Below are 18,801 nucleotides of genomic sequence, written 5' to 3' on the forward strand. Positions count from 1 at the left end.
AAAAATGTATGATCTCAAAACTTGTATGTATCAAAAGGGTTAAGTTTGTCTTTCTTCTGACTTCACTAGACACTATGGGGAACTAAAACTGCCATAATAATGAATGAATAAATAAATAAATGCTGAAGTAAAAAGCATATTTTTGTGCATTTTGAATTTATTTATTTTCTAATTAGGTGTAATGAATACAAATATAAAGGGTTACTTACATAAATGGGCTTTTACTTCAGCATTTAATTATTTATTAACGTGTGTTTTCATTCATTCATTTCTAAATATGGCAATTTTGGTCCTTCACAGACACAGTCAGTGTTTATGTAACCCCGTAGCACAGTCGTTCTTACTACTGTCACAACTTCCTCCTTGACTGCGATTATAAATATGGACGACACCTTGTGAATGAAAATCTAAAACCGTCAGGTCAGGTCAGATAAATAAACCAAGCCTCCTATCAAACACATCCAGTGTTTACAGCTCAGATGTTTAAAGCTCCAGGCGCTGTCGTTGTTCTTGACTCCAGGAATGTGCTGCTGAAAGTACCCACTCTGTTTCCATGTGTGTGTGTGTGTGTGTGTGTGTGTGTGTGTGGTACTCACTCTGTGTGAGCAGCTGGGAGATGGTTTTGCGGTTGTCCTCTGAGCCTTCGCACTCTTTAGCAGCGAGCTGCTTATTGGCCGTCTCCATGCGCTCTGTGAAAACACACAACACGAGTGCTCAGAACAGACACACACACACACACACCAAAAAACATTAACAGGCTCGTAGTGGTGACATGACCAAGGTCTGAACACACACAGGACACACTGGGAAAACATCTCAGAAGTGTTCACCTGCCTGATCATAATACTGTAAAGTAAAGACCCCTTCTAGTTTAAATTGCTATAACAATTATATGCTGATTTCATATCACACAAGACACATCATAATAATAATATAATCAGTCAACACCATGACTGAGCGTTCCCACCTTGACCTGCAGTGAACTACAGTCCCATAAATACACATTCAGGGTTTGGGGTGGAGTTAGCATTAGCATTATATGCGACCCGGATATTACTGGAGGAAATACAGTAGCTCCTATGTTCAGTTTCGCTCTGTGCGAGGACATGCACAGAGCGAAATGATAGTGTAATAGTGTAATAGTGTATAACATGACAAAAACAATTGTCTAAATACTCCTCAACAGTTCTTGTGCTGATATGAGTTTCCTTTAGTCAGATTAATAGTTTCCTTTAGTCAGATTAATGCTGCTGTCTTGTCATGTTTCTTGTTTTTCTTAATCACCGGAGTATTGCACATATAATTTCACTGCAATGATCTTGTATCATTGTATGTGACAAATAAATTCTCTTAATCTTGATCTTGATCTTGATATCACTAGTTGACATAGTATATTTTCGGAAATCACAGGCTATGATATTGCGCAGATGCACGTGATGCAAAACTCTGTCAGAGCCGACAAACTTGAGTGTATAATTAATTTTAGTTTCTCCGCGATTAGTCGAAATTTCAGGGCTTGAGTCGACCGAGAATTTCAGCCCTAAATAACAATTTATTTATTTACATAGCACCTTCAAAAGCAAAGGTTCACAAAGTGCTTGGACGATGGCAGAAGAACCCGAAAAACAACGTGGCAATACGAGAACCGGACAACACAGAAAGTAATAAAGTATGTAAGATGATGATGCAATTAATGATGCAATTAAACTGAACTGAACTAAATGAAGAAAAAACAACACTACCCTGCTGTTAACAGCTCCAATAGCTGCACTACAGCCCCCCCACCCCCACCAAAAAAAGTGGAGCAAAAATATCCTGCAAACATCTGCCACAGCGATGATGATAGAATAAAGAGAGGGAAGCAGGAAGAAGAGACGACAGTAAAAACAGGTGAAAGGTGATTTGTTGGGAGCGGCTCCCAGTGGACCCGAGTCTGGGCTCCGAGCCATGAATGAAGCTTTTCTCTTTCCAGTGTGTGTGCGAGTGCGTGTGTGTGCGAGTGTGTGAGTGTGCATGTGTGTGTTATGTTTTGCAAATCGTCACAGAAAGACAGATTAATGACTTCAGTGCCACATCTTCACTGTCCACATTGTTCCACATTTCACTGTGTGTCTTGTGCTTGTGCCTCTGCATCTAAACCTGATTACACTCTGTGGGTGCAGCTGCTTTTGTTTGCTGCTCAGCTGCAGATACTAAAACTTAGTGTTGAAGCTGCAGGACACCGATACAAGGAGACAAGGCCCCGACTGTGGAGTGTGAGTATAATGGATATTTGATACGAAAAGAACCCATTCAGAGCCACAAAACAGCTGTAATCACATTCAAGATAAGAGACACTTAGACAGTTTTCATTATAAACCACTGTGTCAAATATTTGGCACTTTAAAGGATAATTACTGTTTTTTACAATCTGGACCTTATTTCTAGCATAAAATACGATCATTTACTCACCCAGATAACTTTGGTGTCAATACAAGTCGTTCCGACGAAATTAGCTCCAGCCGAGAGCCGCGTATATCCGTATAATGTGAGTCTACGGGGCAGCAGAATGCAGCCTCTAAATAACACATTATCTGCAGAGAAACTCCTTCATTTCACCAATATTTAGTTCTGATAGGCTAGTGCTATTCCCCTCTGAGTCCGGGGTTAGCTGTTATCAACATCCGGGGTCTGTAGGTTGACCTACTGACCTCTGACCTGGATGTTGCTACCGCTAATGCTACGGTTCGTTTCTGCCTGTTTCCGACTTGTCAGAACAAAATGAGCAGCTGGATGAAGTTCAGCTTCCACAGGCTTCCTCTCCTCAACCTGGACTCACTAAAGCTCCGGCTAGTTGAGATAAAAATGGACCCGAATGCCGAAGCGGAACGATTATTATCAGAATGAGCCGCGCGGCGCTCAGAGATGACATCATCCAGGTCAGAGGTCAGTAGGTCAACCTACAGACCCCGGATGTTGATAACAGCTAACCCCGGACTCAGAGGGGAATAGCACTAGCCTATCAGAACTAAATATTGGTGAAATGAAGGAGTTTCGCGGCAGATAATGTGTTATTTAGAGACTTGCATTATAAGGATATACGCAGCTCTCGGCTGGATCTAATTTTGTCGGAACGACTTGTAATGACACCAAAGTTATCTGGGTGAGTAAATGATCGTATTTTATGCTAGAAATAATGTGTGTCTATTACATTTATGGATATTTTTTTCTGACTTTGCATCACAGACAAAAGACAGAGGAGGTCTGTTGACGCGGTGAAGCAACATGTTGCATCAGGAGTGAATCATCTCTCTCTCACCTCGGAGGTCCCTGTTGAAGTCATGCAGCCGTCGCACCTCCAGCTCCAGCTTGTTCCTCATGGTTTTCTCCAGGGCCTCCCTCTTGGACGAGGACTTGGCGAGGTTCTCGTAGGCTTCGGACACCAGCTGGATCTCCGTTTCCAACTGCCCAGAGACAAACAGACAGACAGAGAGAGAAAGAGATTGGGTGGGTGAAGGGAGATGCATCGTTTTGTTACTGGTGAAGTTTCATTTATTTCTGTGCCACAAACTTAAAGTCGAAAACTGACACACAGAAACGCATCTGTGTGTTGATTGTTGCATGTGTCACACATGAACTGGTGCCAGGTGTTTACAGCCAGATGTGAGGTTGAGAAGAGCTAGGAAACTAAATCTTTTTTTTTTAATGTATCAAACAACTCAACCCTGACAGTACTCCACATCACATCATCAACATCTGCACAAAGAACATCTGTACCACGTTTCAAAACTCTGAAAGTGTCAGAAAAGTCTCTGTCTCCGCTCTGTCTTTTGTAAAATTAAAAATGGGTCATAGCATCACTTAGATCCCAGGGAGCAGCTCAGAGAGTTTGTAAAAGCCCATCCCCTGTGATAATTAAACATTACCATGATTTAGGAATTATTTACAAGTTAAAGATTACCTTGAAAAAATAAATGAAATCAGATTATCTCCCTCACAGACTGAATAGAGGGATTTTAACATTGTGTAATGCACATAGACAGATCATTCATGCAGAGTGATATCAGAGGCTGCAGATGAATAGGAAAACCTCTGATCTGTATAGTAGAGACAGAAAGAAAAGAAATCAAAATAGTTATCTAATGAAGACTGGTACAATAAAAAATACAACGAAAAACAAACCAGCAGCTCAGAGATTCTTCAACCCATGTTTTTTTGGGGAATGTATTTATGGACAAATACTGGAATAATTTCTGGTGGTTAGAGTTGAAACTGGTGTCTGTTATGAAATACCACAGACATTTTGGGGGTAAATCTACAAGGAACAAGATCCATCATGAGGACCACTAGCTGGATAATACTGAGACAACAGTCGTACCTTGGAGTTAAGATGTAGATCCTGGTTTTGTCTTTCTTCTAATACAGTATGTTCTGTTTTTTCTCTTTTGCAAAACACCCAATAAAACTCAAGTATTAAAACAAAGAAACTGTTTTTGGAGGGGGTCTCTCTTCAGTGCGCGTGGACAGGAGAAACAGTCAGAGAAGTAAACAAGTGTCACAATCACCTGTACATATGGACGCCAACATTTTTTTTTCGTGTCTTGCCTCACTCCTGAGTCCATGACCAGCAGATAGACACCATCCTTTCGACTGTGCGTGCAGTAACAAGGGAGATACGGGCAGAGCTGGCGCACCGCTAATTAGCTTAGCTCAAACACTGGAAGTGTATGGGTAGTGTTAGCCTGCCTCCTACCCGAGCCGAAATCAGCAGTCAGAAGCTGGTTTCATTTTAGGTCTAAACTCTGTAAATATATCACTTTATCGACATTTCAAACATTTTTAGGCGAGAAAGTAGCCGTTTAGATCAGCAGTGTGTCGTTAATTTGTCTAAATACCAGCTGTTTGTTCTGATGAATTCGCCGCTACTCAAGCTAGCCGTTGTGACCAACGCACTTCCGGTTACTTTCACAAAATAAAACACCTGTTGCCCAGAAAACCATGATGATAGAATTTGTGCTTTTACTTTGAAATAGGAAGCTAACCTACCCTCGATGTAGCTAGCTTGAACCAAAATAAACCGTCTTTGCTTGAACCCTCCGTTTTGACCGATCTCGTCCCGTTACCGGCATTTGACCGCTCAAGATGCCTTACCGGAGAGTTTTGTCAGTTCTGAGACGAAGATCGGCCCGCCGGTTTCCGTTTAGAGTTGCTGAAGAGTTTCTCTGATGACTTTAGGTGGAGGCAGGCTAACACTACCCATACACTTCCAGTGTTTGAGCTAAGCTAATTACGGGCGATACGGCTCTATCTCCCTTGTTACTGCACGCACAGTCGAAAGGATGGTGTCTATCTGCTGGTCATGGACTCGGGAGTGAGGGAAGACACGAAAAAAAAAAAATGTTGGCATATACTGTATCCCTTTAAAAAAAACTCTTCTGCAGATGTTGAGATGTTACCTTGTGCAGCTTGGTGACTTTGTCGCGGCAGGCCTCGATCTCCTGCCTCAGCATCCTGTTCTCCTCCGTCAGCACGTCGACCATCTGGTGGGCGCGCGCCATCATGGCGAAGGGCTCCCCCTGCGGGTGGGAGTAGGAATGCGGGTGGGGGAAATGTCCGGCCTGGACGGGCTGCTGCATCTGCATCTGCTGCATCTGCTGCTGTTGATGCTGTTGATGCTGCTGCTGCTGCTGCTGTTGTTGATGCTGCTGTTGTTGCTGCTGTTGTTGCTGCTGCTGTTGATGTTGTTGTTGTTGATACTGATGGTGCTGCTGCTGCTGCTGCTGCTGCTGCTGGTGGTGCATTCTGGGAGTGGAGCCGTAGGGGTCGTGCGGGAAGCCGTGGCCGTGACCTCGTTGCAGGGACGGGTGCATGTTGAAGGGCTCGCCGGCTGCATGGTGCGAGCCGGGGCTGCGCGGCCCCATGCTGGCGTACAGCTCCCCCTGGCTCTGGGGGTGCTGGTGGGGGAACGAGGCGTGGGACGCGTGGGAGGCGTGGGATGCGTGGGACGCGTGCGAGGCGTGGGAGGAGTGGGAGGCGCTGAGCATGCTGCTGAGGGTGGAGGACTGAGCGCGGGACAGGGAGCCCACGGAGGTGACGGAGGAGGTGGGGCTGTGCTGGAGAAGAGGCCTCTGGGAGTGAAGTGAACCCTCCTTACTGGACCTGGGGAGGCAGGAGCAGAGTGGATACATGGTTCATCTCTATACACATATATTTGTCTTATTTCTAGTCAAAACAAATCTCATTATACCTAAAATAAGACTCATCATATTAAAAAGTAGCTTGTTTTTAGACACTTTTTACTTCTTTCAAGGATATTTTTTACTTGAAATAAGTAGAAAAATCTGATAGTGGAGCATGTTTTTCTTTCTTATTACGAGCACAAAAAACTGGCAGATTTTTCTACTTATTTCAAGTGAAAATTAGTTTGAAACTAGTGAAATTATCTAAAAACAAGTTAATTTTTAGGTAATGAGTCTTATTTTAAGTGGAAAGAGATTTCAACTAGAAATTAGACTTTTGACAAGAAAATAATTACAACACTATGACTATCCTTCAGAGGAAATGTTTGAAGTATTCAAATGTTTGAAGTTTTATTTTATTACAAATGAGGCACTCACATTTAAATTCCTACCAGTTCAGTGTTACGTTAACACATTAAGGAGGAAGATGTTAGACATTAACATAATTTGACCCAGTTACTGTGTATTTACCATATCTTTTTTGGGAAGTGACGGTATTTAGGAACCTTTACGATTAAATAATTGTGACATTTTAATACCGCGATTAATTGTGAAAACAAGTAATCGTGACATCCTTAGTTCTCTACCTTCATCGTTACAAGATCAACAGGTTGTTTCTCATTGATCTCAGCCTGAGAGACACAGTCTGTCGCTGCTGCTGCTGCTGTTGTGCATGTGTTTCTACATCAGCTGCCTCATGTTAACAACAGTGATGCTGATTCATCCAGCAGCTCTCAGGAGAAAAAGGAAAATCAAAGCACCGATGTTGACAGTACTCTTTATCGATGTCAAGCTGAGCAAATGTTCATAATAAACTGTCAGTGGAGGAGGAAGGCTTCTTCATAATAACTCTGAAAATGTCACTACACACACACATACAGACATACTTGCTTGTGAAGGTCAGAAATATAATTTTCTTTGTGTTCAGGTGCTTCAGTCTTCAGCTTCAATGAATGACTGTAAACTCACTGCACTAATAAACTACAGTCACCATTCTTTTATAATCAATTTATCTGCTTAAAAACACTTTAAATATTCATGATAAACCTGCTGCAGATTTTCAGTCTAATGCAAATTAATTGATCAAATGTCTGTTTTTATGATGATGATGTCTGTTATGTTCAGGGTTTTTAATGGCACTGTCACAGAGAGAAGAGATGTTATGTTTTGTTTTGCAACAGAAAGGTCCTATATACACGGCACGTTGCGTTTTAGAGAGGAGCGTCTAATGTCCTGCTCCATCCTGTGTGTCAACAACACTGAGATAAATATTCAACGCCAGTCAGACATTTCTTACATGTCACAATCATTACATAATCGCCGCATCGCAGTCGTTTGAGCTGACCACAATTATGTTGCATCTTTGTTCAAACTGTTTCCTTCCATCTGTACACACAGACAGCTGGATGGCACCAACACAAATGTCATATTTCCATCACTAGTTCCACCATTTGAGGTTTGACCGATGCTCTTTCACTGACATCATCAGGTTGCGCCCTCTTTTTCTTCGTCTGCTGTGGTTTCACTGCACATCAGTGAAGCATACATCACAAACTGACTATCTCGAGGCACTTAATTTATAATATTCGATGACCACATTTCGATTTAGCTGCAAAGTCTCAAGGCAAACAGAAATGCAGTTTTTATTTATATATTCCAATGTTTAATGGCAAATAAACGTCTGTTCTTCTTCTTTATAAGGTGTATGTGTATTATTACTCTATATTTAGGCTTATACAGTGGCATAAAGTGATCAGAAATTTTTTTTTGTTCTTCTCATTTTTAATCGGATTTAGATTTTAGCAGCGTTCATGCTACGTTGGCATACAATGTTTTTAACAGTGGATTATTTTGTTCAGTGAAATGTGTGGTAGAAGCACATTTTGATGAAAAAAGACAGTATTTGATATCAACTCTGTGAACAGGTATGGTAACAACACCGGTAACAATAAAGAAGAGAATGAATGGCAGATTTCTTTCTTGTTACTTGAGCTTAAACATTGACCAGTAAATCAACAGGAAATGTCAGTGTCATGTTGCACTGCTGTGAACAATGAATCATAGTTCAGATTTAACAATGGTATGTTCAAGATTATTTCGGAAACACCGTCTCTCTACACCAGTGCTTTGTTTTGTTTCTCATTTATTACATTGTCTGTTTCACTCTTAATATAAAATACATAGTTAACAGCTTATTTTTTTTACCATTTAAATCCATCTCGGTGAGAATGACGAGGCCTCCCGTGTCTCTGTGTTCAACAGTGACGATACCATTGCTACCGTGGCTGCCACATGATTCAGCGAAGTTAAGTGAAGATCAATAAAAAGCCTTTTGTGACACAGATCTATGTCCTTTAGTCTGGTCTGATTCACCTGCTTGTTTGAAGAACTCGTTTTTGAGTGAGGTGGGAAAACAACAGCTGTCAACTGGCTTTTCAGCAAAACATTCCTGCCTTTAACCCTCGGAGGAAAGTCATCAAAGCCACACGGATCAAGTCCCAACCTGCCCTGCCCTGATGATTAAAATTCTGTGGCATTCACGGCTGTTTGAATCTGGTTCGCTCCTCTTACGTGGAGGAGACGAGTGTGGAAACAGGCAGGACAGGCTCTGTTCTCACCGCCCTGATAAACAATGTTGAGAAATGAAAAGTTCTCACATTTTTTATCTCTGAAAAATTTTCATCTTGCTTGTTATTAAATCTCTGCAGTGTTTCTTTTATCTGTGTGTAGAAGAAACCCTGGAGCAGCATCGAGGCCTACATCATCATAGAGGAATTAAACTAAACATGAATCTGTGTCCATTTCAATTTTTTGCGAGTGTGTGTTTGAGAGTCTGCAGCATGCGAAAAAAAAAAAACCAAGGGAGGAACAGCTGGCGTTAATAATTTTGCTGGCGCCCGGCAACAATCTAACTGATTGATAATTGATCGTTTCAGTTCAGAAGTTGGCGAAGGCAAAACAGAGCTGCATGATGATCACGGGAAGCCGATGAAGAATGTGTGTCTTTGTGGATAATCTCCAACTCTGTGTTTTTATTAGTCTCCACTTCATCTCAAAGATGTGTTTTGTGGCCTCCCTACTTGCTATGGAAACCGCTCAGATGACTTGAGATGGAGACACAAACATTGTGCCAATAAAAAAAAGAAAAGGAGGAAAAAAAGGCTTTGAATTCTATGAACTATGATAAAATCAGTAGTTAAAGGTAGAGTCTGTAGTGTTTGTAAACACAACATCCACACTGGGTTCCTCCTCTGGGGCCTTTGTATATTTGGTACTACCACCTGGTGAAGAGCGATGAGCCCATACCCGGCTGTCACAGCAATGGAGGCGATGGAGCCGCCACTCTCGAGGCTCAAATTAGCCATATTCACAGCGTCGCTATCTTTGTTTATATCATCACTCAGGGTGGGAAGACTCATTGTATGCCGTCACATAACAACCATTGACCTATTTGTGTTCACCACAACATCTGATATTGGCTAAAAATACAAGCTTGTTAGCATCTTCCAGGCTTGAATAACGTGAAATATATCTAGGGTGTGGGGGCGTTGACTATCCACAGTTTTACTGCTTTTCTATCTTATGTTAACGTTACATTAGCAAGGGTCATATCAACATTATTTCTGGTTACGTTGGCAACTTCGGCATGAAATGATCTCTGCGCTAACGGCGTGTTCACACCGGGCGCGAGGCGAATTTTTCGCGCGACCAGATTACATACAAAGTCAATGTACAGACGCGAGTGGATGCGAATTTGTGCCGGCGGCGCGAATGACGCGAATGACGCGAATGGTGCAACGCAAATGAAGCGAAAACGCGAATTTCGCCCGTTCGCTCAAGTTCAAAATATTGAACTCAAGCAAAATATTTGCACGAATGCCGCGAGTAAAAACAAATATTCCAGCGGGCAAACTCGAGCGTGTAGAGCGAGGCAAATATTTTACTTGCGCCCGGTGTGAACGCACCGTAACAATACGTTGATGTCACGTGGGGCGGACCCAGATCGTGATAGCTCTGTGGAGGAAATGGCGTTGTGCTAATGCTAACTAACATTTCCGGTGCAGGCGTGATGCTGCGGGTCTGTCTGCAGGTGAGTGAGTGTGAAGTGATTCAGATGTGTTTCCAGTCCGCTGTCAACACCGGAGCTGCTGCTCATTAAATGCGGTTAGCGTTAGCTTAGCTTTAGCTACTAGCCGTTCCCTAGAGGCGTTACCTGGCAACCAGTACAACTGAAGGTTGGAGCGAGAGCGGGCAAGTGTGAGTGCGACACTTACTGGCCGGGAGGAATTAAAGTTGTAGCTAACACCTTTAATGTTAGCGTTAGCGTTAAGTTGCAGCTAATGCCGGCTAACTTAATTTAAATCAGTTTAACTCAAATGTTGTTTACCCACCCTGAGTGATGACGTAAGGTAAGATGGCGACCGAGCTCTAGGTTTGTGCTCACCGTGGCAGCTCTCCTACTCGTAGCAGCGTAGCCTTCAAGGCACCCATTGCCACTGCTGGCCGGGTTTGGGCCCAAAGCTCCAGTGCTTCACTCGGACTAAATTTCCTTTTTATCACCGATAACTGTGTATCCACCATTTCTCCTAGCTTGACGGCGTCCAGTGGCCATCCAATTATGTTCTAACAAGCCCATGGCGCCACACTCCCAACTTACACTGCAAAAACTCAAAATCTTACCAAGAATATTTGTCTTAATTTCTAGTCAAAATGTCATTTCTAAAAACAAATCTCATTATACTTAAAATAAGACAAAAGTAGCTTGTGTTTAGACACGTTTTACTTCTTTCAAGCATATTTTCATTTGAAATAAGTAGAAAAATCTGATAGTGGAGCAAGTTTTTCTTTCTTATTACAAGCACAAAAAACTTGCTTTCACTGGCAGATTTTTCTACTTTCTTTCAAGTGAAAATTAGTTTGAAACAAGTGAAAATTATCTGAAAACAAGTTCATTTTTAGGTGATGAGTCTTATTCTAAGTGAAAGGAGATTAGTTTTGACTAGAAATGAGACATTTTGACAAGAAATAAGACAAATATTCTTGGAAAGATTTTGAGTTTTTGCAGTGTAATGTGAGCTCTGTCATTGGCTGGGGGAAGTACGCCAACTCCCCACCCAGAAACGACCCGGCTACATCAAAACATCAAAATACAGGCACACACAGTGACAACCACGCATGAGTAGAAGCCCATAGGTGATGATTGAGGATTTCTTTTCTCTATATTTAGTTTTTTAGGACAATCTGAAATGAGCTGATCCTCTGCAGCAGCTCTCCTCTCCTCTCCTGGAGCTGGCACAGACTCAAGCAAGAATTCCCGCTCCCTCGTGCTGCTCTTCATTTTCCCGGCTCGTGTTCGTGGCCTTGTGCCAACGCAAAACTATTTGACAGTTGCACTTCAACCATCTGATCCAACCTGTGCCCTGAACGTGGATGCGTGCCAAAAAAGAGTCTGAGCTCGAAGGCATGTGCTCGAATCATTCCAACGTCTGTCGTTGTTAGTATAAAGAAATCATTTGTAGAAAAAAACTTGTATTTGTAAATGAAATAATAATAACTTTATTTCGAGAAAAACTCATTTGATTTTACAGATATATGGGGGGGGTAGGGGGTTGAGACCAAGATGTTTTTCACTATGTTTGATGATGGTAAATATTTAATCTGATGTGGAAAACCCACTATCATAAATCATTCCTTCTGTTACAGTGTCTTTGTTTAACCTCAGTCTCACCACGTCCTTTTTTTTTTTTTTTTTTTTACAATTACAAATCTTTCTACTCGTGCAGCAACTTGAATTTCACCTGCAGGTTTATATCACACCTTTACAAAGGTTACATTATAATTGCTACCTCTGAGATTACTTGTGAAAATTACTTATCAAACTCAAAAAACCTATTGACGCTAATTTGACTCTAATCTGCGCATGGACCACCCAGTCCTCCACAGGGCCGGGTGTCGTACCTGAAACACTGGATTAGTTTATTCTAATAGAGAAAACTGCAGATTCCCATGGGAACAATTTTGACTTTAATGACATTTGGGTTGTTTACCTTTACTAAATCTACTGTAAAACCCTCATGAACACATTCAAACACAACTCAGTGTGAAGAGACGACAAACAGAGCTGTGAGTCTGGGTTTGTCACATGTGGATGGCTCATGTTTTCAAATATTTATGACTGATGCAGCTTTGTGTGCGTGTGTGTGTTAAGGTGGGTACACACTGCAGGATAATCGGGACAATCAAAGCCAGCAAAGGCCCGATTATCTGATGTTTGCATGGGACATTGTGTCTGATGTTCCTGTGGTGTGGGGGTGTGTTAAGAGTGATTCTGTCCGGTCTGATCCGCTCTGAAGGCATCGGAAGGAGAGATCGTAAATAATGAACATGTTTAATATTTGCGACTAGAAATCCTGTAGAGTGTGTGGGGTGTTCCGAGCGAAGCCGAGCACGCACAGTGTGTAATGTCACCAGAATGTCATGTGTACCGGACCAACAGCCAATCAAGACGCGAGCTGAGTCGGCTGACTGACTTATATTTACCTGTTGCCATGGTGACTCGCAGTACCGGGGCCAGAGCGCACGGCGCTGCTCTTGAAGCGATCTGTAATACTTGTGACTAGCACTGTAACGCAGTACAGCCACATTCCCGCCGTCTCCATGACTTTTTTCATGGTCGTTTTGATTTTCTGTGTGTTTTTTCAGACAGCAATGGGCCGAAAACAACCACCATTGCATCTTCCTGTTCGTCCGCCATGTTTGTTTACACTGAAGGTGTGCACACTAGAGGCTGACACGGGAGTGTTTTTTCAATCCCGTGCCATCCCGCTCCCACAAAAAAATTCCCGTCCCGCACCATCCGTAGCACTGCCTGGCTTGTGCTTCTTTGAATGTTGCGCTTTGACTCCCGGTCCTGTTCACTCCCGTTTACATTTTTTCCCGTCACGTCCCGATCACGTGATTCAAAATAAATTGACTCCCGCGGGAATCCCGAGAAAATGTCAGCCTCTAGTGCACACCACACACTATAAAATCAGAAGAGAGAGATCTTGTGAGATCTGTCTCATCAAGTGTGTGGTCTCCTAATCTGTGAATGTTTGAGGAATCCTGTAGTGTGTACCCGCCTTTAGTGTGTTGCGTTGCGTTGCGTTGCGTTGCTCACCTGAACGATCCGTACTCAGGCGGGGGCTGGTACCGGACAGGAAGCAGCTCCCTCGAGTGCTCCCTCCCTCGCTGCTCCTGGTAGAAATGTCCTCCGGGATCCTGCTGCTGCTGCTGCTGCTGCTGCTGCTTCGACGGCGAGCCCATCCCTTTGAACGGGTAGTCCGGCGGCGGCCCGCGGTGCTGCTGCTGCTGCTGCTGCTGCTGCTGCTGCTGCTGCTGGGGCGGCTTGTAATAGTCGCCCGGCGGCCCCGGCGGCGGGGGCAGCTGGGGGGACAACGGGGCGCTGGTGACGGGGGCGTGCGCCTTGACGCCGCTGGTGGCCAACGACAGCTGCATGAGCCGCTCGCTGAGGGAGCGGACGTGTCCCTGCTTCAGGTCCTTCAGCCCGTCGTCCTGGTGCACCTTCCCCGCGCCGCTCACCCGCTGCACCGTGGGGCGGCCCTCGGTGCGCACCTTGCCCCCGCCCCCGCCGCCGCCGGTTACCCCGGTAACGTAGAAGGCGGCGCCGACTACGGATGCGGGATGCGGCTGCTGCTGGTTGTTCTGCTGCTGCTGCTGCTGAGGAGGAGGAGGAGGGCCGTGGCCGCGGAAATACTGCGACTGCACTTTGGCCTCTTCGTACGTGGGGAGATCCTCGGGGTTCAGGCATTGCCCCAGGCCGCCGCCGCCGCCGCTGCTCCCTCCTCCTCCTCCTCCTCCTCCTCCTCTGCCCGAGCCGAGCTTCTCCATCCCATTGTCCGTCTGCAGCTCCTGGCCCTGCGGCTCCTGGCGTGCGATGTGCGGCGTCATGGAGTGATCGTCCGAGGGTCCCGAGTAGCCGCCGCCACCTCCTCCTCCTCCTCCTTGTTGTTGTTGTTGTTGCTGCTGCTGTTGCTGCAGAACATAATTGCGGCTCATCTGCTCCTGTAGGAGGCGCTGCAGGACGGTGTTGCTGCCGCCGCCACCGCTGTTACTGCTGTTGTTGTTGGACGACTCCTCGGCCGCGGCCCTCATCTCGGCTGCTGCTGCTGCTGCTCCACGCTGGTCGCGCACCTCATGGAAGGACAAGCTCCGCCCGCGGTCCACACTCCCTGAGAGTGAAGAGAGTAGAGAGCAAGGAGGAAAAGGACGGATGGAGCGAGGGTTGGATTTGAGCGAAGGGAACAGAAAGTGGAGATAATTGCAGAGAAGGAGAGGAGGAGGAAGAGGAGGTAAAAGAAACAAAAACAGAGAAAGGAGGAACATAAATCACTCGAGTCTGAGAGTCACACGGACCGTCCACCACCTTCACTTATTAAAGCCAGGGAAAACCAACTGATGCATGATGGGACAGAACAGAGCTACATTGGGGCAAAAGCAGCAAAAAACCACCAGCGAAGCCCTGAATCCTTAAACCCAAATCATTAACACCACTGAATGATAATCTAAACCACAGAGTGACACTGTTTGAACTAAAACTATTGTGGTTCGATGACCATTAAATCCCAATGGGACCTAGTGGGATTAAACTCTGAATATAAAATGTTAACAGTTGTTCTACTTTTCAAATCAAACACTAAATCATCCGATTAACAAAATGGCAACAAGCGGAAGCAGGAAGTAACGGTCGCCATGGGACCTCAACTCGGAAAAAGTCTCCATGTAAGTGAACGGGAGTCAAAGTTTTATTTCGTGATCCGATTGAATTGTGCCATGAGAAAAAAATGTGACCTCTACCTGTTTGTTCGCCATACCCACTTAGACATACTAACTTCCCTTACTTCTTTGTTCCTAGATTCTCTAAAGAGGTTGGTAAAAGGTCATTTCAATATAAAGCCCCATTTGATTGGAATAATCTCCCTCCTTCTTTGTGTTCTATTGCCTCTTTTCATTGTTTCAGGAGGTCACTATATTTATATCTTAAAACAAATTGCTCATGTTTTTAGTTAATTACTTAATTGATTGATTCATTCATTGTTATTCTTTCTTTCTCCATTTTGTTATTTCGTTATTCCGTTATTCCTACTATGTTATTTAATATTTCTATTCTGTTTGTTAAATCTATGGGGGTAGGGGTGGTACAGTATGTGGGAGTGTGTGAGCAAGATGTCTGTATTTGTTGTATTGTCATGTTATGTATGTCTACAATGTAATGTAGTGTATTGTTGATGTTGTGTGTTCTATGTATATGTTTGTTCAGGGACCCCCTTGAAAATGAGATGCTACATCTCAAGGGGCTATCCTTTAATAAATTCAAATTCAAATTCAAAACATCACATTTCATGCTGAGAAATCAGAAGTTTATCGTAAAATGGCAATGGAATAATGTATTTTGTGTGACGACACTCTACGGACTACAGATCTGGTGTCCCACAAAAAATACATCACCAACTGACACGGGAAAGGGCGCCATGTGGTGTGTGACGTCACCTACGCCACCTGTAGTCTTTCTGGTTACGGATTCTTCTGAATTTTATTTTACAATAGTTTTACAACAAACTGCTGATTTCTCGGCATGAATGAAACGTGATGTTTTAAACAGGTAAAGGTCATATTTTTTTCTCATGGCACAATTCAATCGGATCACGAAATAAAACTTCGACTCCCGTTCACTTACATGGAGACTTTTTCCAAGTTGAGGTCCCATGACGACCGTTACTTCCTGCTTCCGCTTCGGCACTCTATTGAAAACCCTTCAAAATGTCAAACACAAAGATGTACAGCTGCCAATGATTTAAAAAAAAAAAAAACAAACACTGGAAATTTAATTTAAATATTATTAATTCATCAAAACTATATTAATCTTCATATCAGTATATAACTGTGTTGCCATGATGAGGGCTAATTAATGTCAGTCATGTGAAGTCAGCCTGAAAACCAACTGAGTGAGTTCATCGTCACTCAGTTGACAGTCTGACTGACACGACTGGGTGCAACTACTGTATAATGACAAACCTCAACTAAGTGACATGATAATGACCATAAAGAAGATTACACATTAGTTACGAGTAAAGGAAACCCAGTGATCTGGATATTCTCTCACTATTATCCCCAGAAATTTGATTAGAAACGTTCACACAAGCGTAAAAAGGCAGAAGCCCTGTGCGCTCAGTTAAACATCCAGTGTTGTCAAACCTGAAACCAGCTGGGATGTGGGATCGTCCAAATGTGTGACTGGTTGGGACAGAGATTTACACTTTAAACAGTTTCTAATACCTTGTTTCTAGTCTTCAAGAAACAAGTATTAAAAAATTGACATATTTGAATAGATTTCTATTCAAATCAGTTTTTAAATGTTTTTAAGTCAGTGCATTTGTGGTGTTTGTATTAATGTGGTTTCCTCTGACAACACTGGATATTCATACAGTAAACTCCACTGTTTCACACCTTTTTCTACAGAGTAAAGAAAAAAGATTATTACATCTAGCGCTTTCTGTTATTCTTCTCATTCTCAAGGAGGAAGACGCTTTTTTGCGAAACATCTGTGGGTAAATAAAAAATCATTTCAGACAAAATGGAAAAATGTCAGCTTTGGTGGTTGTCAGCAAAACTCTTCAAGCTGAAAAGACAGAGAAGAGAAAAAAAGTGTTTATGGAGTATAAATGGGCTGGGAAGTGGAAAATTAGAGACACAGAAGATTCATTTAAAACTTCGGAAACTTTCACATTAACATGAAGCGAAAAACAGGTCAACTGAAGCTGAAACCCGAGATTACAAACCTTTTCTTTAGACACAAGACACTTTGTTGTTTTAAAAGACACAATATGCAACTAGAATTTAATGATGTTGTTTTTGTTATATCACGTTGTGTGTTGGATTATTAGTTTTCCTCTCTATCTATGAAGTAAATAATAAAAATAAAATGGCATTTAATGTGATTAAAGCACCTCACCTTTGACTTTACACATCATCAGTGAGGATCGATAACTATCTGAGTTAGTCATTCAGTTCTGGGTCAGGGGTTGAGGTGACCTCATGTTTTCACATGATATGAATATATGAATTCACTTGGACTGACTACAGGTCAAAGGTCATGGTTGACTTCTTTGTGACATTATGAGGGCACATCAGGCGTTTTTATTTGACGTGTCGGGACATGTCGGGACATGTTGTCAGGTGGATGCACCAAAACCACGAGAGGCGATGACTCTAGTTTCCAGTTAAAATTACACACGCAGGTGGTTGGTTGGTTGTGTTAACGTGTAGTGGCTCATATTCAATCATTCGTATGTGAGTATTTGCAGTTGTTTCACTGGGGCGCTTGTTGTATCGCCTGGAAGGAGACACTGCGTTAGATTAAAAGGAACAAAAGAGTCTTTGTGCAGGAAACACCACAGATTACATGAAAGACTGTAGCATAACTGAATGCAGCAAGATGTAAACTGATATGTGTTTGTTGCTATTTTTTTCTAATCATGTTAGGGTGGGGGGGCTATTTTTTTTGTTTTTTGGTTGGTTACTGACATCTGAATTGCAGTGCCACACTCTTTTCAGTGATTCAGGTCTGGTGCTAAGCGGGTCTGGTGGTCCAGAGGTTTGACTCCAGGTGGGAAATAAAGAAGAATAAAACAAAAAACAATAAGACTATTTTAAAGGTATACACCAACATTTTTTTTTTCGTGTCTTGCCTCACTCCCGAGTCCATGACAAGCAGATAGACACCATCCTTTCGACTGTGCGTGCAGTAACGAGGGAGATACGGGCAGAGTTGGCGCACCGCTAATTAGCTTAGCTCAAACACTGGAAGTGTATGGGTAGTGTTAGCCTGCCTCCACCTAAAGTCATCAGAGAAACTCTTCAGCAACTCTAAACGGAAACCGGCGGGCCGATCTTCGTCTCAGAACTGACAAAACTCTCCGGTAAGGCATCTTGAGCGGTCAAATGCCGGTAACGGGACGAGATCGGTCAAAACGGAGGGTTCAAGCAAAGACGGTTTATTTTGGTTCAAGCTAGCTACATCGAGGGTAGGTTAGCTTCCTGTTTCAAAGTAAAAGCACAAATTCTATCGTCGTGGTTTTCTGTATGTAAAGGGCAACGGGTGTTTTATTTTGTGAAAGTAACCGGAAGTGCGTTGGTCACAACGGCTAGCTTGAGTAGCGGCGAATTCGTCCGAACAAAATTGTAAACAGCTGGTATTTAGACAAATTAACGACACACTGCTGATCTAAACGGCTACTTTCTCACCTAAAGATGTTTGAAATGTCAATAAAGTGATATATTTACAGAGTTTAGAGCTAAAATGAAATCAGCTTCTGACTGCTGATTTCGGCTCAGATAGGAGGCAGGCTAACACTACCCATACACTTCCAGTGTTTGAGCTAAGCTAATTACGGGCGATACGGCTCTATCTCCCTTGTTACTGCACGCACAGTTGAAAGGGTGGTGTCTATCTGCTGGTCATGGACTCGGGAGTGAGGCAAGACACGAAAAAAAAAAGTGTTGGTGTATCCCTTTAAGCACAATA

At 43.2% G+C, this 18,801-nt stretch overlaps 1 protein-coding gene across 2 annotated transcripts in view; it reads right to left on the reverse strand.

Annotated features, from left to right (window-relative positions):
• The window catches only part of amot (angiomotin), a 35,074-nt gene that overhangs the window by 14,559 nt on the left and 1,714 nt on the right, over positions 1–18,801 (reverse strand). The window contains exons 2-6 of one of the 2 annotated variants that reach the window (XM_085797125.1): positions 16,759–16,819; positions 13,378–14,449; positions 5,436–6,138; positions 3,299–3,443; positions 597–689 (exon numbers count right to left, since the gene is read on the reverse strand). In XM_085797125.1, coding sequence (XP_085653251.1) covers positions 597–689; positions 3,299–3,443; positions 5,436–6,138; positions 13,378–14,449; positions 16,759–16,819 — 2,074 coding nt within the window. Of the gene's footprint in view, positions 1–596; positions 690–3,298; positions 3,444–5,435; positions 6,139–13,377; positions 14,450–16,758; positions 16,954–18,801 lie in introns of those variants that run through there. The other variant, XM_085797126.1, reaches the window with a different exon arrangement.

Source organism: Trachurus japonicus, chromosome 14, assembly GCF_045865225.1.
Source record: "Trachurus japonicus isolate A0001 chromosome 14, Traja_1.0".
NCBI lineage: Eukaryota > Metazoa > Chordata > Actinopteri > Carangiformes > Carangidae > Trachurus > Trachurus japonicus.